The following is a 21,898-nucleotide window of genomic DNA, read 5'->3' on the forward strand; positions in this document are numbered from 1 at the left end:
AAAAGCTGTCTTATCACCATAAAGGGTATGATTGAGGATAACAAGGCAGGAAAATGAATCATTGCTAATACAATTGATTCTCTGAATTAATCAACCCAGGATCCAGACTAAGTCTAGACAGTTTGTTATATGAAATGTTTACCGTTCATGTTTAAGACATTTTGAGCTGAGTTTTCTGTTGTGTGTGTGTATGTGCACTCAGTCACTTCAGTCATGTCTGACTCTTTGTGACCCTGCAGACTGTAGAGCCAACCAGGCTCCTCTGTCCAGGGAATTCTTCAGGCAAGAATACTGGAGTGGGTTGCCATGCCCTTCTCCAGGGGATCTTCCAGACCCAGGGATCAAATCTGGGTCTCTTATGACTCTGTATTGGCAGGTAACTTCTGTACCACTGGTGCTACCTGGGAAGCCTGAGTTTTCTGTTACTTGCAGCCAAAGGCATCTAATGGAAACAGACTCTGAACCTGACTTCTATCTGCAGCTTTACACACCTGCACACATAGATGCAATCTATATATATACACACACAGGTGTTACTGAGCTTTCTGCTTTGGGGCTTTGAACCTCCTACTTACACCAAGCCCTTCCACTCCCCCAAACTACCTGGTGCCTCTCACTAAGCACCACCCTCCTAGTTTCTGGGGACTGAACACCCTTCCATCTCTTGGGTGTAAGGACTTGAAGAAGGAAGAGGGTTTCTTGGCTGGGACTCCATTTTGCCTAAGGCCCACACAAGACAACTTCAATAAACACAACATAGGATTAGAGAAACAAAGCTGGGTCTGTCTGGTGTATGTTCAGAAACACCAGGGACATCCAATGCCCCAGGAAAATGTCTCTTAACCCGCTTTGTTCCTTAAAAAACCACCAAATTCCACCCTAAGAACTGTGTGCGCTTGGCTTAAAGAGTTGCCTTAGTCTGTGATGAGGCAATAAACCTGAGACAATGGAAAATATCCAGAATGATTGTGCTGGCAGTGAGGTGGGGAGTGGTGCTCTCTAAACTACAAAGAGTGGAGGGGAAGGAAAAGAAAGAGAAAAGGGAAAACTGAAAGCACCAAAGCCGAGCTTCACTAGATTCACCAGAGTCAGTCTTCCTGTGGGAAAGAGCCTAATTAGGCTCTTCCAAACCAGGAGCTTTACAAGAACTGTGGTTTGGAGAAGACTCTTGAGAGTCCATTGGACCTCAAGGAGATCCAACCAGTCCATCCTAAAGGAAATCAGTCCCGAAAATTCATTGGAAGGACTGATGCTGAAGCTGAAACTCCAATACTTTGGCCACCTGATGTGAAGAACTGACTCATGTGAAAAGACCCTGATGCTGGAAAAGACTGAAGGCAGGAGGAGAAGGGGACGGCAGAGAATGAGATGGCTGGATGGCATCACTGACTCAATGGACATGAGTTTGAGTAACCTCCGGGAGTTGGTGATGGACAGGGAGGCCTGGAGTGCTGCAGTCCATGGGGTCACAAAGAGTCGGATACGACTGAGCGACTAAACTGGACTGAGCTGAAACCAGGAGCTTGGACTCTGGAGCAGGGCTGGACTTTCAGTCACCAGCAATTAAAAGTCCCAGCTGTGACGTGGGCACCTCTTTGGTCATGCTCTTGTAGTCACCTGAAGACAGCCGAGAAGCCCCCTACCACCAAACTGGAAAGAGCCTGAAGAGGACAGTGGACCTCACTGATGATGATTCAAAGTAGGACATGGACTTGGAGCTCTTTGCTTGGTTGGAGCCGGGCCAGAACCCTTCCACGGCTGGCTCTAGGCAGACCATGGCCACAGAATAGCATGAAGTTGACTGCCCTGCCGGGGAATCACACGCATGTAACCCTGGCTTCAGGAGCATTGAGTTCTCACTGTTCCTCAAAGCCTGAGTATCAGAAATCCCAGGGCTGACCATTGTCCCTCTCTTTAGGCCCTTTGACCAGAAAGGCTCTGGGCTGTTGGTCATGAGGTTGGTTCAAAGGCTACATTTTTGTGTGGGTTTTTTTTTCTTGTATGTGTTGTTTTGTTCTAGTTTCTATGTTTATTTTGTATATTTTCTTCCCCTGGGACTACAGCTAAATTCTCGTGCCTTCTTGGAGAATTATCTTCTGGCATGGACGATAAGGAAAAGCTCTGGGAAAGATAATGAGAAACTGACCTCCCAGGAGATAAGGAAGGTGCTCGAGGGGTCTTCTTACCTCTTGAGGATATCTGGATTGTCATATGTCAGGTAACTGCGGCCGATAAACTGCGGGATCTCGATAGCTTCTGTGATTGCTGAGACAGAACAGAAAACAGAGGTTACATGCTATGTGGCTCTCTTGACCCCAGCACTCCACCAGGCGGCAGGAAAAGACAAAGAAAGCCAGCTCCTGGAAATAGGGCATTTATCAACGTGGCAGCCCCTTCCTCTTGGCTGCACAGGCACTTGGCCTGGTTTAGGATGACCTGGCCCGATTGCCTGGAGTTGGCGTCTCCCTGGTGGACCCTCCCTGGGGCTGGCCGTCACTGTTATCTGCCTCAGCCCTACCGAGAAGGGCCTGCAATATACTGAACCTTGAATCGTGCCCAGTTATTCCTGGAAGCCAAAGGGCAGGCCCTGGGCCACGTGAGGAGCAGCTGGGGATGGTCATAGAAGTTCTCCGAGGGAGGCAAACAGTCCCCCAACAAAATCCACCAGGTTTTCTCTATTTGAAACCAACCTGGTCCAGAATCCATTTGGTCACAACCTCAGATACTGGTTAGTAATGGATAAGACTTTGACTGTTTTTTGTGAAGCACCTTCTGGTGTCCTATTTCACAAAATTTTTACCACAGTCACACAAAGGAGCAGGAAATATTGGGGAAGGGGAGGCTTGGATGTTCCCATTTTATAGAAAAAGAAAATGAGGCACAAAATCATCAAGGATTTGCCCAAGATTATACAGCTAAGAGAGAAACAGACTATGAACCAAACTCTGGCCCTCAGCCTACTTTCCAATATTTGAGAAGTGTTTCCTTCTCATTACTTTGTTTTCTTGAGGAATCACCCTCCTCCACACAGTGAGTAAGGGAAAAAGCTAAGTAGTCGCGTTTAGTGTCATGAATTAGGGATAAGTTACAGAATTTCTTCTAAAGAGATCACAGCAATATCACTGTCCTTTTTAGAAAGACAGAGAAATGGCAGTTTAAAAAAGTTAAGGTAAAATGAATCTCATGTTCAAAGAAATGTGCAAAATGAGAGAAAATAAGCCAGCTTATAAAATACGACATAGTTTCACAAGATATGTGGTTGGTACAAAGAAGACGTTGAACTAAGGACTCTACATCCAGGAGAGAAAAAATGTGTAATTATTGACACTACAAATGATAGGGGAGTTTAAACTCAACTTCTACACATTAAAAAGAAGGAAGGAAGGAAAGAAAGAAAGAAAAGAAGGAAGGAAGAAAGAAAAAGAAATAACAGTAAAACACAAAACCCAATGACATTGCATGTGTGTGCTCAGTCATGTCTGGACTCTGCGAGCCCATGGATTGTAGTTCACCAGGCTCCTCTGGCCATGGGACTTGCCAGGCAAGAATACTGGAGTGGGTTGCCATTTCCTCCTCCAGGTATCTTCCCCACTCAGGGATCAAACTCGCCTCTCTGGTGTCTCCTGCATTGGCAGGTGGATTCTTTACCACTGAGTCACCTGGGAAGCCCATAATGACATCGGGTCCCCAAATAAAAGTTCCTGTGTTGGCAGGTCACCCACAGCATGCTCCTGTATTCTTCATAAAAAGAAAGAAAAAAAAAAAAGGAAGGAAGAAAGAAAGAAGTTGGGGGAGGGAGAGAGTAAAAGAAAGAAAGTAAAGGAGGAGAGGAAGAGAAGCAAACATTTTAAAGACAATTTTTTGAGGTAACTATCCAAGAAATTACTTTCTTGTCCTCTCAGGCAGCACAACCCAGGACAAGGGGCTGTCGACCCGGAGGGCGTTTTAGAGTCAGAACTGAATGGCTCTTTAATCTTCAATTCTGAGCTGCACCACCCTCTGGTTTAAGTGAGGAGGAGGAAGAAGGAAGAAAAGGAAGCTGAGAGAAGAAAAAAGGTGCAAAATGCCACAAGTAGAAAGTTGGTGGGAAGAGAAAAGAAGGGGAAAGTAGACGTTAGAGGAGGAGAAAAGAAAATGTCAGAGAAGCAAAGGAGGAGAAGGTGTGGAAAAAACAACAACAACAACAAAAAAAATGAAGAGCCCATGGCAGCCCCAGGCCAGGGATGCAGAGGGGATGAAAAAGGTGTGGCTGGGGGAGAAGTCCAGGAGAAGCAAAAATATAGAAAGGAGAGGGTGAGAATGGGGTATAAGAAATAAGAGTGGGGAAATGCAGGAGGACAGGGGGGCTCGTAGCTGGGCAGGCAGGCCCTGAATTGCCAGCTGCTGATGCCAGACAGGAGGAGAAGCCATCCCTCCCAGTCACTCTGGAGTCCCTGCTGGGTTTGGCTCAGCCCCAAGCAGGGCCCGTCCCTGCTGTTACTGGTCATGGACATGGGTCTGTGGCCAATAGTCATCATTCCCCTGCACTCCTGGAAATGATCAGGACGTGCTCTGCACCTGAACTCTCAAAGGAGTGTGTGTGAGCCCCGTCCAGCTGCTAAGACCCCCTAGCTCAGGGCTTCCCAAGATCCAGCCAGGAGACAAGTGTGTTCCCAGGGCTGGCGATTTCAGTGGGAGGCTGCAACCCCTCTGAGAGGTGTGTCCCCCGTTTCCCTCTGCAGGTGGTTGGCCTGCACTGTGCCCGCAGCCTGGCCAGAGCCTGCCCTGGCACCAGCCCAGGGGCCGTCCCAGCTTCTTGGAGGACTCACTGTACTTACTGTTGAGGCAGTAGTTCCCACACTCTGCCAGATGTCAGCATGAAACAGAACAGGGCAAGTCAGAATCTCACAGTCACTGTAAAATCCCAATTACTGTGGTTGCAGATCGCTGGAAAGTGGCCTCGCACAGCCCCTGGGAAGCCCTGCAGGAACTCACGTTCCTCTGAAGGAACATGAATCCACTCATTCCCCTCATGAGAAACTGCTGGAAATCTTTTCTCTCAGCATGGTTAGCACCAAATCACCCAACACATCTCCGCAGTTCTCAACTTAGTAACTGGGGTGCAGGTGGTGGTGGACCAGGATCATGTGTCTAATAAATTGTCTAACGCCTCTGAGGCTCCCCTGACCTTGAACTGACAATGCCCAGTTAATCTAAACCTGGAGAAACACTTCCTGGCTAGAGAGTTACTTACCTTGTCAATGACCACGACCTTTTCTTGGCTCCAGGCTACACGTGAGAAAGGAATGATAAGCCAGCCAGCTGCCGCTTTTCTCTCCACAGTGGAAAAAATCACCCTAATTCCCACCCCACCTCCTTTACAAGGTTCAGATCTTGTGATTAATAAAGAGCAGGGGAACACTCTAGAAATGACACCACTGAACACAAACACAGTGAAAATATACTCCGTGTCATCAGTATATGTGGATAAATATTAATTCCATCCTAAAACATTACAGTTAGAAGTAACCATCTACTTCTGTCTAGCCTTTTGCAGTTTGTTTAAATATTGTTAAGCACAAGTATATTTTATCCTAACCCTTTATATCTAATTTCTTCTACAGTGTCTTTTTTCCCCCCCCTGTGGCAAAGGCACTACTCAAAAACTGTTTTTGGTGCTTCCTCACATTTGGACCTAAAAGCTTGAGACATCTGGTGACAAAGTGAATAGCCAGCCCTGCAAGCCAGGCAAAGCAAATTTTCCACTTCAGGGACTTGAAATTCCCAGTGGACTATGAAGAGTGGAAGAAAACTTGCTGGCTCCTTCACGCAGTCCCAGGACCAGTGAAGGAAGGACCTGGGGTTGTGACCTAGCTTTTACAGCAGCCTGGACTCCTCCCCACAGCCTCTTGAGCGATGGCACCCAGCCCCAGGGAACAACTTCCAGGGTGGGGAGCTCTCCCGGCCACAGGCAGCACTCCCTTGCTGGACAGCTCTGCCTGGAGCAGCCATCTTGGTCCCATGAAGCTGACTCTGCAGCCACCAAGTAAGTAATAGCTAAAAAATCATTTTCTACACTACACTTCAACTGTCTAAAAATCAACATCCAGGCTGAATGCCTCCAAATTTTCCATTGGTTAAGGATACACCATCCCAAGAAAAGAAAGTCCCTATAGTATGCACAATTTATATGTTTTATGAATTTGTGTTTTTTCATACTGAGTATTCTTAAATTACAGCTCATATTTAACGAAGCTACTTTTTTTTTTTTTTTAATGCTCTGGGACGTCCCCCATCCCCCAATCAGACCCAGCAATTTGATATGAATTTACTAAATACAGTGTGAAGTGTCTAGAATGTGGTCAATCATTACGAGTCAGGCAGGTTCCCATCTTTGAGGACTGCGCGTCCCTGACAAATGTGTGACCTAAGCCACTGAGTGGCTTTTGGTGTTGGTAGAGTGGAACTTCAGCTGCTGCAGAGAAACACTCCCATCTAGTGGCCTGCAGGGTCCTGCACTGTCTGAGTCAGAACTTCTCAGTAATCTGGGAAGGGAAGGAAAGGGGGTACCATCAGAGCTCAGTTCTTTCCCAAGTGGCCTGTCTGCCATGGGCTCGGGGAAACTCTGGAGGAAACAGCTGCATCCTACACCCTTGTCTTGGACACTCAGAACATATCAAAAGCTCTGAGAAGTCCTGCAGAAGAAGCTGTGGTTTACCCAGGATTACTCAGTCTTATTTGAGGCTCAGATGGTAAAGAATCTGTGTACAGTGCAGGAGACCTGGGTTTGATCCCCAGATTGGGAAGATCCCCTGAAGAATGGAGTGGCAATCCACTCCAGTATTCTGGCCTGGAGAATTCCATGGACAGAGGAGCCTGGCAGGCTACAGTCCATGAAGTACCAAAGAGTCGGACACGACTGAGCGACTGACTTTATTAGACCACAGAATCCCCTTCCCATTTTGTGCATGTGAATGTTATGTTGTCTGTCTCTCTGTGCGAGCACAAAACAGCCATCAGTATTCCTTAGAACTTAAATTTTCACCTGTACTTTGTGAAACTCTGCTTTCTCTTGTCAGTAACTTAGATATAAGAGCTCTGACGGCCTGGGACACAAAATGGGCAAATTTGGATGAGAGTAGAGAGAAAGAAGAAAGAAATCTCTAAGGATGGGGAGTATCAGCTTTCTGACACCCCTCTGGTGAGATGAGAAAGGGGATTCAGTACTGGGCTGCAGCATGGGGTGCTGAGGTTTGTGGGAGAAGAAGACACACGAGAGGGACAGCCCCAGATGGAAGGTGAGGGGACCACTGCGCCTTATGGGTTTTGCTGGTACCTGGCCTTCTGGCTTCTCCAGCCCCAGCTGGGGACACAGAGGCTCACTTTCCTGCAGCTCCGTGGCAGCCTAGTGCCCACCTCCATCTGGGCTCAGACTCTGCTCCAGCCTCTGATGTCGTAGAGTCAGAGGGTGGGACGGGGCTCCCAAGACCCTCTTAATGGTCTGATGGTCTGAGAGCCCGGAATCGCCCCAGCCCCAGCCCTCCCGTACTACCAAGAGCTGAGAACAAGTGTCTAGTCTCCCAACTAGGGCCCCAGTGGAACTCCTCACTGAGGAGGGTAGAGAGAACCAGACTCACTGAACATCCTCAGAACTAACTTCCTGCTGGAGAAGGTGCCCCTTGGTATGGACTGAGTGAGGCCTGGCGTTGGGGGCTTCTCCAACATGCTACACTACAGGATGGTTTAACATCTGTGGGGGACATGGGGGAACAAGGTTGTGCTTTTGAAGCATGATCTGTTCATCATGGAGGGGAAAACCTTTAAATATAAAGGTTTTAAGGGTAAGGGTAAGGGTAAGAAGCACCTTATTGGATCAGGTGGGATTCTCTTTGATAACCAAGGATGGCTCTTAACCAGTCTTTGTCTTTCCCGCCAAGAATATATCCCAACTTTTAGACTGTTCTTTTGCATCTCCGTGGAACACTATAGTTACCCAGCTCTCTTTCCTTTCTTTCTGACACTTATCCAGGACTAGAAGCTCATTGAACAACCACAGCAGTCTGTATGGTAACTGTGTACCTCTATGTGCCTGCTGGGGCCTGAAAACTTGTCCTTAACAGCCCTAACCTGTACCCGCAGTCCCGTTAATCCTCCCAAGCCATACAGCAGGAGAAGAAATTACATGATACAGGCCATGCCTCCTATGTATGAATCTGCCTAGGACTGGCAACAATTGCCCTTTTGCCAGAAATACCCTATTTCAAAGTATGAGGAAATGCTGATACAATGTGAAAGCAGCTGATGCTTTGAGTTTTAGTCTTGGCTGTAGCCTAGGATGTTGCAGAAAAAAGGGGTCTAAATGCCACCTAGACCACAGCCATATTGTCACTGCCCAATCTCCTGGATCTTGCCAGAAGGCCCAGGCCCTCATCAGCGATCTGACTTTCATTTTGGGGAGGTATATTTTTCATTGAACCTGAACCTATAGTTGCAAAGCTCTTTACATCTATATGGTTAATGTTCTGTAACAGGAAACAAGGGTTACCAAGATCCCAAGGTATCTTTTCCTTTCTATTTAATTCCAGAAGCTAAATGTTCATTTAATCCTGGACTTTATATATTGACCCTTAGTGTTAGCATCTAAGGCAGAAGCAAGCTTGCATTTGCCTGTGGTAAAACTGGACACTTAGGAGATTCAAACACTGATGTGTGAAATCTAGATCCAATTTTCTGAATGAACGGGCCACTCTTGAGCTAAATCTCTCCAAGTACCTACTGTTAGCTAAACAGTGATTTCCTTGTTAGCTTTGTAATCAGGATCATTCACAATGGCTCAGCTTCTCTTCTTTAGGGGTTCATCACTAGAGTGAGCTACGTTTGTAAGCTTATTTCATCTGATTTGCCATGAGGGTTTCAAAATTCATTTCAATATAATACTACTTAATCTTGCAACTAGCTAATTGGCATCTTTCATATTGGCATCTTTCATATTTGCAGAAGCTGCAAAACAACTTCTCCTAGCACTCCACATACTGAAATATCTACCTGTAGTCTACAGTTTTCCTCTAAGCCCTACTTCTGATAAAAATCAAGAACCTGGGGAAAAAAAATAGGAAAGAGAGAGAGAGCAGTACTTCACGTAGGATTGCTGCCTTCTTGCCTTCAGGCCTGTATACCTTTTTTTAACTAGTTCCTGGACAGGTGAGGCCTCCCTGACATGCTAAAAAGAAGGTCCATATGGCTCACCATGATGCAGCTGCATGATGTGGGCCTCTCCCAGACCCCACCCTGGCCTCTGCCTCCCTGAGCAGTCGTGGAAAACAGTCCCGCAGGACCTGCAATCTGGGATCTGCTCTGCTTTCAGACAAGGGCAAGTTGGACGTTAAGTGCTCACAGCCCCTGCCGGTGGATTTTGTTTTTCTCACCAAGAATAATAATGGTTTGCCGTTGTTCCTGTGCTCAGTCGTGTCCAGCTCTTTGTGAGGTTGAACACAACTCCCCGCCCCGCCCGGCCGCCACCCCAGCACGCCAGGCTTCCCTGTCTTTCACCATCTCCCAGCTTGCTCAAACTCATGTCCACCGAGTTGGTGATGCCATCCAACTGTCTCATCCTCTGTCGCCCCCTTCTCTTCCTGCCCTCAATCTTCCCCATCATCAGGGTCTTTTCCAGTGAGTTGGCTCTTCGAATCAGGTGGCCTAAGTATTGGAGCTTCAGCGTCAGATAATGGATGATGGGTGGTATTGTTACTTACTAGGTATTCTTCTGAGAAATATGAGTACTGTCTCATTCCTCTTCTAAGGAATACATATTGCCTTATGTAATCTACACTATCATTCTCTGAGTTAAACAATATCATTGTATTATTCTCATTTTACAGATGAAGAAATTGAGGTACAGAGGAAACATATACAGCATGGAAAACAGCAGTCTGCAGAAGGTTATTCATAGCTTGTAGCAACTAATGTGCAATTCATATTGTGCCCTATTTGGCAAGGTTTCTCTCTGTAGCATTCACAAGTAGGAGTAAAATATATTTTATCAAAATATTTATCAGTCTATAAAGCCCAGGCATTCATCGGTCAGGATAGGCTCTGGGAGAGGCTCAGATCAGGGGTCCTGGAAACTGCCCCCCCCCCCACCAATATAATGAATTAACCTTTTGATTCTAGACCATGGGGCAATTCTCAGAGAAGGAGCCGTAGTAGGTGTGATGGGGAGCTATTTACTGTTTACAGAAGTGTTTCAGCATTTTAATTCTTATTAAATAGTTAAAGTAGTTTATGTATATATATATAATTAATCATCTGGGTTTCCCTTGTGGCTCAGCTGGTAAAGAATCACCTAATATGCTGTTGACATCATTGATAAAAATAAACAGTATGGATGTCTCAGGGTAATCAACTGGTCCTTTAAGAGTGGCAGTCTCCCAAACAGTCTGTCCATCCCCTCTGCTCCAGGAAGCAGTTCCTCAACACGCGTGCGTGCACACACACACACACACACACACATACAGAGTGTACCTTTCTGGCAGTGCAGCCCCTCGAAGCCCAAGGGGCAGTCACACTCATAGCCCTCCTTCCTGGGTCGGCAGCTGCCCCCATGGGCACAGGGGGACCCCACGCAGGGGTGGGCTGCATTCTCCACGTTCACACCCCACGTGAAGTCATGCTTCACATGGATGGTCCGGTCATTCAGGATGATCTTAGGAAAGAAAACATAAAGAAATTCAGGGATTCAGAAATCACCTTTGGAATCTTCTACAGCTTCCCTCAGCACACCAACGTGAACTATGCCTGGGGGTGGGGTGGGGTGGGGCTTTAAAAATAAAGAGAGAAAGTCTGGTTACTGCTTTCAGAGTTCTGTGAGTGACGCAGGAAGGAAAGTGACTATATTTGGTGCTTGGGAGAATCTGCATCATGTACAAGACTAAACAAGCAGTTTCCTCTGGTTCTGGAAAACCTGGCCACTCAGAGCAGTCATAAAGAAGAACCAATTACTACAAAATTCAGTTTTTAATGCTGTATATTGGAATCATGGGAGGTGAGGCGGTTAAGAAATATACTCATAACCAAGCCCCACGCAGATCAACGGAACCAGGATTTCTGTGGGTGAAACTGAGTCACTGGTAAGTTTAAAGAGATATTCCAGGCGATTCTAAGATGCAGCCAAGGCTGAGACATGCAGTTAAAAAGCAGAGTAAGGACTAACACAACACAAAATGTTACAGAGGCAGGAATCCCAGGCGGGGCGGGGGGCGGTGATGGAGTCTGGAGGTGGTGGAAATGTACTACCGTGTCTTCCTGGCTGTTTTTCTCTGCAGCCTCCACCAGCTCCATCAACAGTCTCCCCAGCTGCCCCTCTCCCTCCTGCTTCCTCCTTCCCCAGCACTCCGGAATCCCCACCTCTCCACATCCTCTTCCTCGGAGTGAAACTCAGGTCACATTCTTAGTGGTGCTGTGCATATTCACCAGGACAGACAGCTCTTTGCTCTCACCCCTTTTCCCTGCAATGGGGCTTTAGTGAAACTGATAATTATCGAGTGAGGTCACTGGGCTCCCCAACTCCAAATAAACGAAGTGTGCACTGGCCCTGAGCTGTGGGTGCTTCAGGGTTCTTCAGGCTTTGCAGAACTCAGAGACAGACAGAGCTTCTCCTAGGGTAATCTCCAGTGTGCAGGGGATCCTAAGTGGTTAGCAATGGTATACTTCTGGTCACTAATCCATGTTTCCACAGGTTTGTCTAGTTTTGGAGAGTCGGGAGAGTTGGGAGAAAACTTTCCTCCAGGCATGCCACTCAGAATCTACCAGAGAAGAGCCAGAATCTTTCCACACTTTCCCCCTTGCTGTTAAACCGAGTCATGAGAACTTGAACAAGGCAAGTGCCATGACTGGGTTGGGGCTTCCCTGGTGGCTCAGATGGTAAAGAATCTGCCTGCAAGGTGGGAGACCTGGGTTTGATCCCTGAGTTGAAAGATCCCCTGAAGAAGGGAATGACTACCCACTCCACTATTCTTGCTTAGAGAATTCCATGGACAGAGGAGCCTGGCAGGCTACAGTCCAGGAGGTCACAAAGAGTCCAGACACAACTGATCGACTAACACTTTCACTTTCGCTTGCTGACTGGGTCACTGGGAGGGGAGGGGGCTTTTCCAGGAAGTAAGGAGGAAAGGCTTGTTTGTGCTGTGCGAAGAGAGCAAAGCCTGACATGTTCAGAAGGAAGATGAAGCCTCTCAGCAGCTCAGCTTACTTCCTAAGTTAGAATTTCAAACCCATGATTTCACACGGCCAGTCCCACTCACGGGGGGACAAGGGTCTGAACTGAGGGGTCACTGACGTCACACTTCAGCGGCAAAGGGAAGCAGAGCAGGGTGAGGAAATATTGACTGGGCCCCTTTTCTGGGCCCCACACTGGGATACAGAGAAGGACAGGGTCCCTGGGGCCCTTCTCAGAGCCCAGCTGTGTAAATCCTGAGAGCACCTCCTCTCACTGCCCCTCCACCGTCTTAGCGCCTCCTGTACTTTGCCTCAGATCCCCCTCTGGGATGGGTGGCCCCCATTCCTTCACTGGTTGCCAAGAGAAACAGGACTTGGCTGACATCCAGGAACTGGATGTGTTTTTCTTCAAATCCTTTTTTCCCCATGTTTAGTGGTCCTGGACCTCTGGGTTGGTGGGTCAACTTAAAAGTCTGTTGTAGACAGAACATAATCTCATGACCAGAGAGATCACAGGCAGCCCCGAGAGAAGGAACATGAGACAGATATGAATGGGGTCAGCATCCTGTCTCTTACTAGCTGAGTGGATTTTCTCCCGAGCCTTCTATGTGCTCTTAAGAGTTTGGTTACATGACTGATGAACAACCATTAAAACATGGTGGTGGGGATGGAAGTGGAGGCAGCAAAAACTATTGGGTCTTGCCTTGAGCAAAAAGCCAAGTTGGCCCCAAAGAGAAGCAAGAGTCACTATGAAACCCCATCCATTTCCTTCCCTTTTTGAGAAGTGTCTGCAGTGATCTGGTGCCAGTTGCCCCCTCAACAATACTAGGATATTCTAGTAGATTTATTATAAAAATTCATCTTCACTAAGTTGCATTCATGAGATGTCCGCTGGGCACAGCTGGGACAGACATTATAAGAAAGCGGGGTTGGAAAGGTATGCTCTGAGAATTAAAAAATATAATTTAAAAAATGTTAAACTTCCTCAAGGTTTCTTTCTTGGGTACAGCAGTTTGCACTGATCACAGTTCTCAATTCCATTGTCTGTAGTCAAAGTCACACCATGCACATGAGGAAGGGTAGCCTGTACCTTCTGGATGCTCCCACTGAATGGCTTGAGGATGCCAGAATTCTTCTTCACATCATCGTAATTGGGGACCCCACCGATGAAAATGTCCGAGTTGCACTTAATCTGGGTGAAGCCTCCCTGACAAGAGATTAAGAACAAAACACGGTGTAACCAACTGTGCCTCTGGCTCCCTGTTAGGGAACAAATGGCTGAGGCAGTCTCAAGACTCATCATGACAATTTTTATACACATTGGCCTAACCTTTGCCTTGTTTTTCATTGCTGCTTATCACCTGTTTGAATATTTGTAAATTTCTGGACATTTCTGAGATTCATCATCTAGAAAATGCAAGGGAATATGGTAGACCATTACATCATCGGTATCACTCTCTCCCTGCAGGAAGGTTACCGCTAACCGGTCAGTCCCAAGTGGGGCCATGTAACTTGCTTTGGTCAACAAAACATGAGCAGGTGAGAAATGAATCATTTCTGGGCAGAGTCTTTCAGAGCCAGGAGTGGTTCACTATGCCCTGTTCCTCTACCCCTATTTCCAGAGGTCCCCAACTTCCAGGATCTAACGGCTGATGATCTGAGATGGAGCTGATGTAATAATAATAGAAGTAAAGTGCACAATAAATGTAATGTGCTTGAATCATCTTGAAACCATCCCTACCCTCCCACCCCTCTTCCGTGGAAAAATTGTCTTCCATGAAAGTGGACCCTGGTGCCAAAAACACTGGGGACCACTGTTATTCCTTCAGCCTGGGTCTCGGATTAAGGCTGCAGCTGACTGTTGATGGATATGTAATGTGGATGAGAAACAACCCCTCATTATAAGCTGCTGCTATTTGGGGCACATGTGTGCCTGAGCCTCTCCTGGCAATTGAGCTCCCATTGGTTTAGCACTTTGCCTAGAGTTGGATAAATGATCCAAATTCTAGTACTGCATTTATTGATATATTCACTAACGGTAAAGACAGAATTTCTTTAGGCCAAGAGAAAAGGGAAAGCATGGTGAGTGGGAGGCATTCCTTGTTATCAGATACAAGGGCAGAGAAATTCCTTCCAGATTCTCAGAGATCCCCACTGTCAATCCCCAAAGGCTTCCCCTGCTTCTGGTCATTTCAACAGCCTAAACCCAATGGCTGGGCTAGATAACAAGCTGTGTGTGAGATTTAACGGCTAAACTCCTTTAAACATCTTAAGCAAAATGTTAAAATGCCTTAAGATAACATGTAAATTTGAGACCTCTGGGGATGAACACATTTGGGGTAACATAAGTTATTGTTTCCTTTGATTTATAGTCAAAAGAAACATAAAGTGTAGCAGGATTCAATTATTTAAAAAATACTATTAGGTACCTACCATGTCCCAGGTACTAAGTGGTGCACAAACCACAGTAAATAAGAAAGCCCAGGTCCCTGCCATCCAGGGCCTTACACTGTGGGGGAACACAGACAAGTAAATGGGCAGGTAAGACAAGCCCTGTGAGGACCGTCCAGGTGACTACGGGGGCACCTGGCAGGGATAGGGCATCTCATACTCCAGAATTAGGGAGTGGGAGGTGAACTAGGAAGAGTCAAAACTGAGTCTTAGAAACTGGCTGGAGTCAGAGCTTGGAGGGACCACATCACACATGGATAGAAACTTACACTTCACCAAAAGAACAATGAGTTTTCAGCAAGAGAGAGAGTAATCAGATCTGTGTTTTAGCAATATCACTGGCCAGAGGGAGGAGAATGGATTTGGGGTCCAGTCAGGGTGGAGAAGAGGAGACAGGGGAGCAGAGAGGAGGATGCTCCATCTAGGGGAGTGCTCTGAGTGGCTGAGTCCAGCCAGGTAACAGCAGAGAGGTCTTGTAGTAGACAGATTGAATTGCCTTCTGTCAATAACCTTCGCAGTTTCGGGGGTTCTTATTTAACTACTGGGGACGTGGGGAATCATCAAAGGCAATTTCAGGAATCCTTGTGGACTAGGGAACCAGGCAGGAGCTGTCAGGACACACCCACAGAAACCCATCTCCATCCTGTCTTTAAAATAAAATACTAGGAGGAAAGGAAGGCTGCAAGGTCAAAGGGATTTCAGAGAAGCAGGCTGTTCTGAAACAACTTGGGAGTTTCTTGGTTGTGTCAGGCAAACTGGGTGGGGTCTTATGGGGTGACAGAGGTCTCTTTTGGCTCCTCATCAAAGTCCTCCCCCCGCCCCCTGACCCCCACGCCTGCCCCACCACCACCTGAAGTGGACAAAAGGCGGGGCTGCAGCGGACCACAGCGGGACCACAGGAGGAAAGCAAACAGATCCACCAAAGTGAGGCGCTCAGTGCCTGGATCTGCCACTTCCGTTAAGCTGAGAGTGGCTGGAAAACCTGAGTAAACCCCCTGATGGGGTTTTCTGAAGCCCTGGGAGCACTGCCCCTTTGAGTTTGCACAGCTTGACTCATCCTGGGCTGCGGTGTTTCTCAGTGTAGCCAGCTGAGCAACGTGATGTCGGGTGTGGTTTGGACACTTAGCGGCTGGCTTAGCCTCCAGTGTATCCCATAACCCCTGTCCCCCTCCTTCTTCAAGCTCTAAGACCACTATCCCCTCTGACCAAGCCTTTGAACAGGGTAAGACAGCTGCGGGGCAGAGACCCCTGGGGGGCGATCTGATTAAGCTTTAAGTCACTGAGATCAAGCATGGGTCTTCCCACGCTGACCTCAGGGAGGCCTCACAAGAACCACCCTCAAATGCACACAGAACAGCCACACCTTCCCTCCTACCTGTTTACACTGCTTTCCAGTTGGGCAGCTCCATCCATTCAAAAGCCAATAAAAAGAACACTGGTTCCACCAGACTGTCTAATTCCCAGTCCTGGTATGATAGTAACAGAACCCGAGGTGTGTGGTTTCTACCCTGTGCTGTCTCTTCACTACAGGATCTCAAGGGTAAATACTGTGTCTCAAACAGTTCCTTATTTATAATCAAAGGCCTTAACCCTACTATTTACAAACACGCCCATCCTGTTTTTGTTACTGTTGTACAGATGTTGGTAACTAAGGCCTAGAGTGATACAGTGCTTTTGTGAATTTATATTATTAAGTCAACACACAGTCAGATCTACACCTGCGAGCTTCTAATTCTGTCTCAGACTAAAATCAGCTGTTTTCTGGACTGCATGAAAGTGACTCCCATTCTCGCTTTAAAATCCATTTTCCTTTATACATCTTCCTTCCTTCCTCCCTACTTTCTTTCTTCCTTCTCTCCATCTTTCCTTCCTCCCTAAAATATATATGGGACATTTTCTAGGGTACTTGCCTCCTAAAGCAGAGCCCAGGTTGGGACTTTTCTGATTCCCAAGGAAGGCCTTGATTTTCACAGGACCTCCCACCACTGCCGTCCCTGAAGCTGCCTTCCTGAAAAGTTGCCTTTTTACTCCCCTCCTCAACCAAGATCTTCCCCACCAAGAGTCCCTTTTCTTTCTTTTCCTATCAATTCATTTTCTTATCAGAACAGTCACATTCATCAATACCTTCTTTAAATCTGTGATGCATACAATGAAGACTGTTGTAATTAAAATCCTGGCAAATCTGAGCTCCCCTCTGTTTTTAGGGGTCTGTAAATTTCATGTGTGTACAGAATGCTAGTAGGTTGTAATTGAAAACAAATGTCTCTTAGCTGTCCTTAAAAATGCCATTTTCCTTCGGGCATGACCTTGGAAATAAAATCATGGATGAAAGTTATAAACCTGAGTGGAAATTCTGAACTGTTGAGGTCATGCTAGTTTGCCAAATTCAGACTTAAATTTGCCTTATTGCCAAATTCAGACTTAAATTGAAGAAAGTGGGGAAAAACCACTAGACCATTCAGGTATGACCTAAGTCAAATCCCTTACGATTATACAGTGGGAGTGACAAACAGATTCAAGGGATTAGATCTGATAGAGAGTGGCTGAAGAACTATGGACAGAGGTTTGTAACACTGTACGGGAAGCAGTGATTAAGACCATTCCTAAGAAAAAGAAATGCAAAACGGCAAAAGGGTTGTCTGAGGAGGCCTTACAAATAGCTGAGAAAAAAAGAGAAGCAGAAGGCAAAGGAGAAAAGGAAAGATATACCCATCTGAATGAAGAGTTCCAAAGAACAGCAAGGAGAGATAAGGAAGCCTTCCTCAGCGATCAATGCAAAGAAATAGAGGAAAACAATAGAATGGGAAAGACTAGAGATCTCTTCAAAAAAATTAGAGATTTTTTTGAAGGGAACATTTCATGCAAAGATGGGCACAATAAAGGACATAAATGGTATGGACCTAACAGAAGCAAATGATATTAAGAAGAGGTGGCAAGAATACACAGAAGAACTATACAAAAATGATCTTCATGACCCAGATAACCAGGATGGTGTGATCACTCACCTAGAGCCAGACATCCTAGAATGCGCAGTCAAGTGGGTCTTAGGAAGCATCACCACAAACAAAGCTAGTGGAGGTGATGGAATTCCAGTTAAGCCATCTCAGATCCTAAGAGATGATTCTGTGAAAGTGCTGCACTCAATATGCCAGCAAATTTGGAAAACTCAGCAGTGGCCACAGGACTGAAAAAGGTCAGTTTTCATTCCAATCCCTAAGAAAGGCAATCCCAAAGAATGCTCAAACTACTGCACAATTGCACTCATCTCACATGCTAGCAAAGTAATGCTCAAAATTCTCCGAGACAGGCTTCAACAGTATGTGAACCGAGAACCTCCAGATGTTCATGCTGGATTTAGAAAAGGCAGAAGAACCAGAGATCAAATTGCCAACATCTACTGGATCATCAAAAAAGCAAGAGGGTTCCAGAAAAACATCTACTTCTGCTTTATTGACTATGCCAAAGCCTTTGTGTGAATCACAACAAACTGTGGGAAATTCTTAAAGACATGGGAATACCAGACCACATGACCTGCCTCCTAAGAAATCTATATGCAGGTCAAGAAGCAACAGTTAGAACTGGACATGGAACAACAAACTGGTTTAAACTGGGAAAGGAGTACGTCAAGGCTGTATACTGTCACCCTGATTATTTAACTTATATGCAGAGTACATCATGCGAAAAGACGGGCTGGATAAAGCACAAGCTGGAACCAAGATTGCCAGGAGAAATATCAATAACTTCAGATATGCAGATGACACCACCCTTAGGGCAGAAAGCAAAAAAGAACTAAAGAGCCTCTTGATGAAAATGAAAGAGGAAACTTTAAAAGCTGGCTTAAAACTCAACATTCAGAAAATTAAGATCATGGCATCCAGTCCTATCACTTCATGGCAAACAGATGAGGAAACAATGAAAACAGTGACAGACTTAATTTTCTTTGGCTCCAAAATCACTGCAGACGGTGATTGCAGCCATGAAATTAAAAGACGCTTGCCCCTTGGAAGAAAAGCTATGACCAAACTAGATAGCATATTAAAAAGCAGAGACATTACTTTGCCAATGAAAGTCTGTTAGTCAAAGCTATGGTTTTTCCAGCAGACATGTATAGATGTGAGAGCTGGACTATCAAGAAAGCTGAGCACTGAAGAACTGATGCTTTTGAACTGTGGTGTTGGAGAAGACTCTTGAGAGTCCCTTGGACTGCAAGGAGATCAAACCAGTCAATCCTAAAGGAAATCAGTCCTGAATATTCATTAGGACTAATGCTGAAGCTGAAACTCCAATACTTTGGCCACCTGATGCAAAGGGCTGACTCATTTGAAAAGACCTTGATGCTGGGAAAGATTAAAGGCAGGAGGAGAAGGGGATGACAGAGGATGAGATGGTTGGATGGCGTCATGGACTCAATGGACATGAGTTTGAGCAGGCTCCAGGAGTTGGTGATGGACAGGGAAGCCTGGTGTGCTGCAGTACACAGGTTGCAAAGAGTTGGACATAAATGAGTGACTGAACTGAACTGAGTACACTATTAGCAATAATAATAAGTAAAGCTACACAACACTGATCATATGCGGGGGTCTTTGGTATTTGAGAAATACAGTTATTCTAATTCTCACAACTCTATAATGCAGTGCTATTATTATCACAATTACCCTATTTTTTTAGATGTAAAAACACCATCTTAGGAGATCAAGTGCTCAGACTGGTCTGAGCTCACATCACTGATGAGGAATGGAGCTAGGTTTTGAACCCTGGGTGTCTGGTTTCAGAGTCTGTGTTCTTGTCAGATGTGTAGTCACACCCCCACCACCTCACTGGCTCTGCCTTGGAGCTGTGTTCTGATCTACCTTCTATAGCAATGTGAACAAAGGTATGGGTCGGCAGGGAGGCATGGGGCGGGTGGGCAGTTCTCTAAGTGACACTAGTTATTAGCTCACTCCCCTGTGAAGGCCCCTACTATTATCAATCCCATTTCCAGTTGAGGAACTGCAAGGCTAAGGAACTGCCCAGGGGGAAGCTTGGGTGTTAATCCAGGTAAACTGGCACCAGAGTCCATGTGATTAACCACTGTGCTGGTGCTTTTGTCTCCAGGACAGGAAGGAAGCAGTAACCCCGTTCACACGAGTCATCAGGAGGGGATGTCCTTCTTACCTCTGCCATTCCCTCCACTGCCTTCTGCTTATCCACCTGTAAGATGCCGTTTTTGGCTGTGCGGGACACGTGCAGCTCATGCCAGTGGCCCAGGGTGAGGGGCTCTTCGCTCCTATTGAAGTAAGGAAACTGAACACGGGTTAGCATCACCGGCATCCACAGATAATGTCCACCAATCTGGCTCTGATGAAATGTGCCAACCTGCAGCACCTCGTCCTGTTCAGCAAGAGAAGAACCTCATTCCTCCTTGTTAAACACAGCAGGGCTAGCTCCATTTATTGGACTCCTTCATGGGAGGAGTATCTCACTTATCATTTTACTTATTCCTTATCACAAGTATGAAATGGGGGTGGGATCAGTCTGGTTTTCAAGATGAGGGGGTTACATTGGGGGTAAAATATGATCAGAGTTGCATGAAATCTTTGAAGAAGAGAAAACTATATAGGCTATGATGTAAAGCAGATTCCTTGATGTAATGATGTCTGTAGCATCCTTTGAAATGCATAAAAAATAAGATGGATGGATGGGGGGATATAAGAATGAACAGACACATGATAAAGTAAATACAGCAGAATGCTAACTGTAGACAGTAGGTGGTGGGTCTAAGGTTTACTGCAGAGTTCTTTGCTATTTGTTTAAAGTGTCTCATAACAAAATATTTGGGAGGCAGATTCCACGTTGTCTGATATTGTGAAAATAATTAAAAGTACTTTAAAAATGCAATTATTAATTCAATATGGAAGCACTTGAAGTTTAAATGATACTGGTAAGATTTTTACATGTTACATTTTACAGTGAGGTGTGTAAGAAGAGTACAATTATTGCATTTGTGTTTCTAAAGATGTATATGTAGTTCCTGGCCTTCCCTGAACCTCCCAATTATTCTGTGGTCCTGGATCATCTTTAGAAACCCACCAGGAATACCAATGGGCACAATTACTGAAAGGTCTCCACCCCCTCACTTGATTTTTCGCTCTGGCAAATGCTTTTGCCATTTGTCCTTAGCAATTAGAATTTAATCACCTTGGCTCAATCAATATGCAATAAAGATCTCGTTCAGCAGCCCATCTCCATAATAACTAACAGCATCTGAGCCTGTTCTTGTCCTGTAGAGGTCATTCCCTGTCGATACACTGCCTCCCTCAGCACAGGGATATCGACCGCTGCCATCATGAGCTCATTTCAGTTGCCTTGATTTTTGAATCAAGTTCATCATAAATTAGACCACCTCATCCTCTGCCTAAAGTTAAAATGATGTGGCAACTCCACGGCTTCCTGTAGTTCAGGCTTTCACTGAATTGTCTTAATGAAGCAGGAAGTCTTGGAAATGGTTTTCAAAATAAACATTTTCCAAAGGGCCATCTGAAACATTAACCGTGATGGGTGTTGTCAGTTACATTGCAGAGGGGTGGCCCAGGGGAGCAGATGATGGTTACTCTGAGTTCTTGCCTCCTTTTCATCACACCTAATGCTAAAGATTTTTTTTTTCCAGGCACCTTTCCTGACAAGCAGGGAAGGAATAATTTATGTTTAAAAAAAAAATTAAAAACACCTCATCAAAAATAGGCACCAAATTATGAAAGGGAGAAATGCTGGATTTCTAAGGTTCCACGTGGCTGTGACCCCGCAGCTAGAGCTGCTGCTGCAGATGTGCAGAGGGCAGGGGGCAATTTGTTCAGGAGGAGGGCTGATGGTCCACAACCTTCTCCAGCCCCTTCCAGTCATTCCTTATCCAGGAAGAAGCCATTTGAAAGTACAAGGTGATATTCAAGGTGTCTTCTTCCTTTCTTGACTTGACAAATTGTTCTGAGTGAGTTATTTAGGCTGTTTTGCATAATCATATGTAAATTGAATCAATTAAATACCCACCAAAGTTGTCTTGAGACACAGGATGTTCTTGCATAACCAGAGACACAAAAATATTTGTCCATTCCCCAAGGTGGGAGGTGTCACTGATGTGTAGGAGTTCAACCTTAAGGACAAGAATGAACTGTACTTTTAAAAGAACTGTTGAAACCTAAGGCAGTAAGCACTTTCCATTAGCCAGGAAAAACGATCAGCAATTAAGGGCAATGCATAGCTTCCCTTGTGGCTCAGCTGG

General features: G+C 45.8%; 1 protein-coding gene across 1 annotated transcript in view; it reads right to left on the reverse strand.

Moving 5' to 3' along the window:
• Positions 1-21,898, reverse strand: part of EGFLAM (EGF like, fibronectin type III and laminin G domains) — a 190,821-nt gene that overhangs the window by 14,896 nt on the left and 154,027 nt on the right. The window contains exons 16-19 of the mRNA XM_043488924.1: positions 19,798-19,909; positions 13,283-13,399; positions 10,501-10,681; positions 2,187-2,265 (exon numbers count right to left, since the gene is read on the reverse strand). Of these exons, the coding sequence (XP_043344859.1) occupies positions 2,187-2,265; positions 10,501-10,681; positions 13,283-13,399; positions 19,798-19,909 (489 nt within the window). The remainder of the gene's footprint in view (positions 1-2,186; positions 2,266-10,500; positions 10,682-13,282; positions 13,400-19,797; positions 19,910-21,898) is intronic.

This window comes from Cervus canadensis, chromosome 16 (genome assembly GCF_019320065.1).
Source record: "Cervus canadensis isolate Bull #8, Minnesota chromosome 16, ASM1932006v1, whole genome shotgun sequence".
NCBI classification, from domain to species: Eukaryota; Metazoa; Chordata; class Mammalia; order Artiodactyla; family Cervidae; genus Cervus; species Cervus canadensis.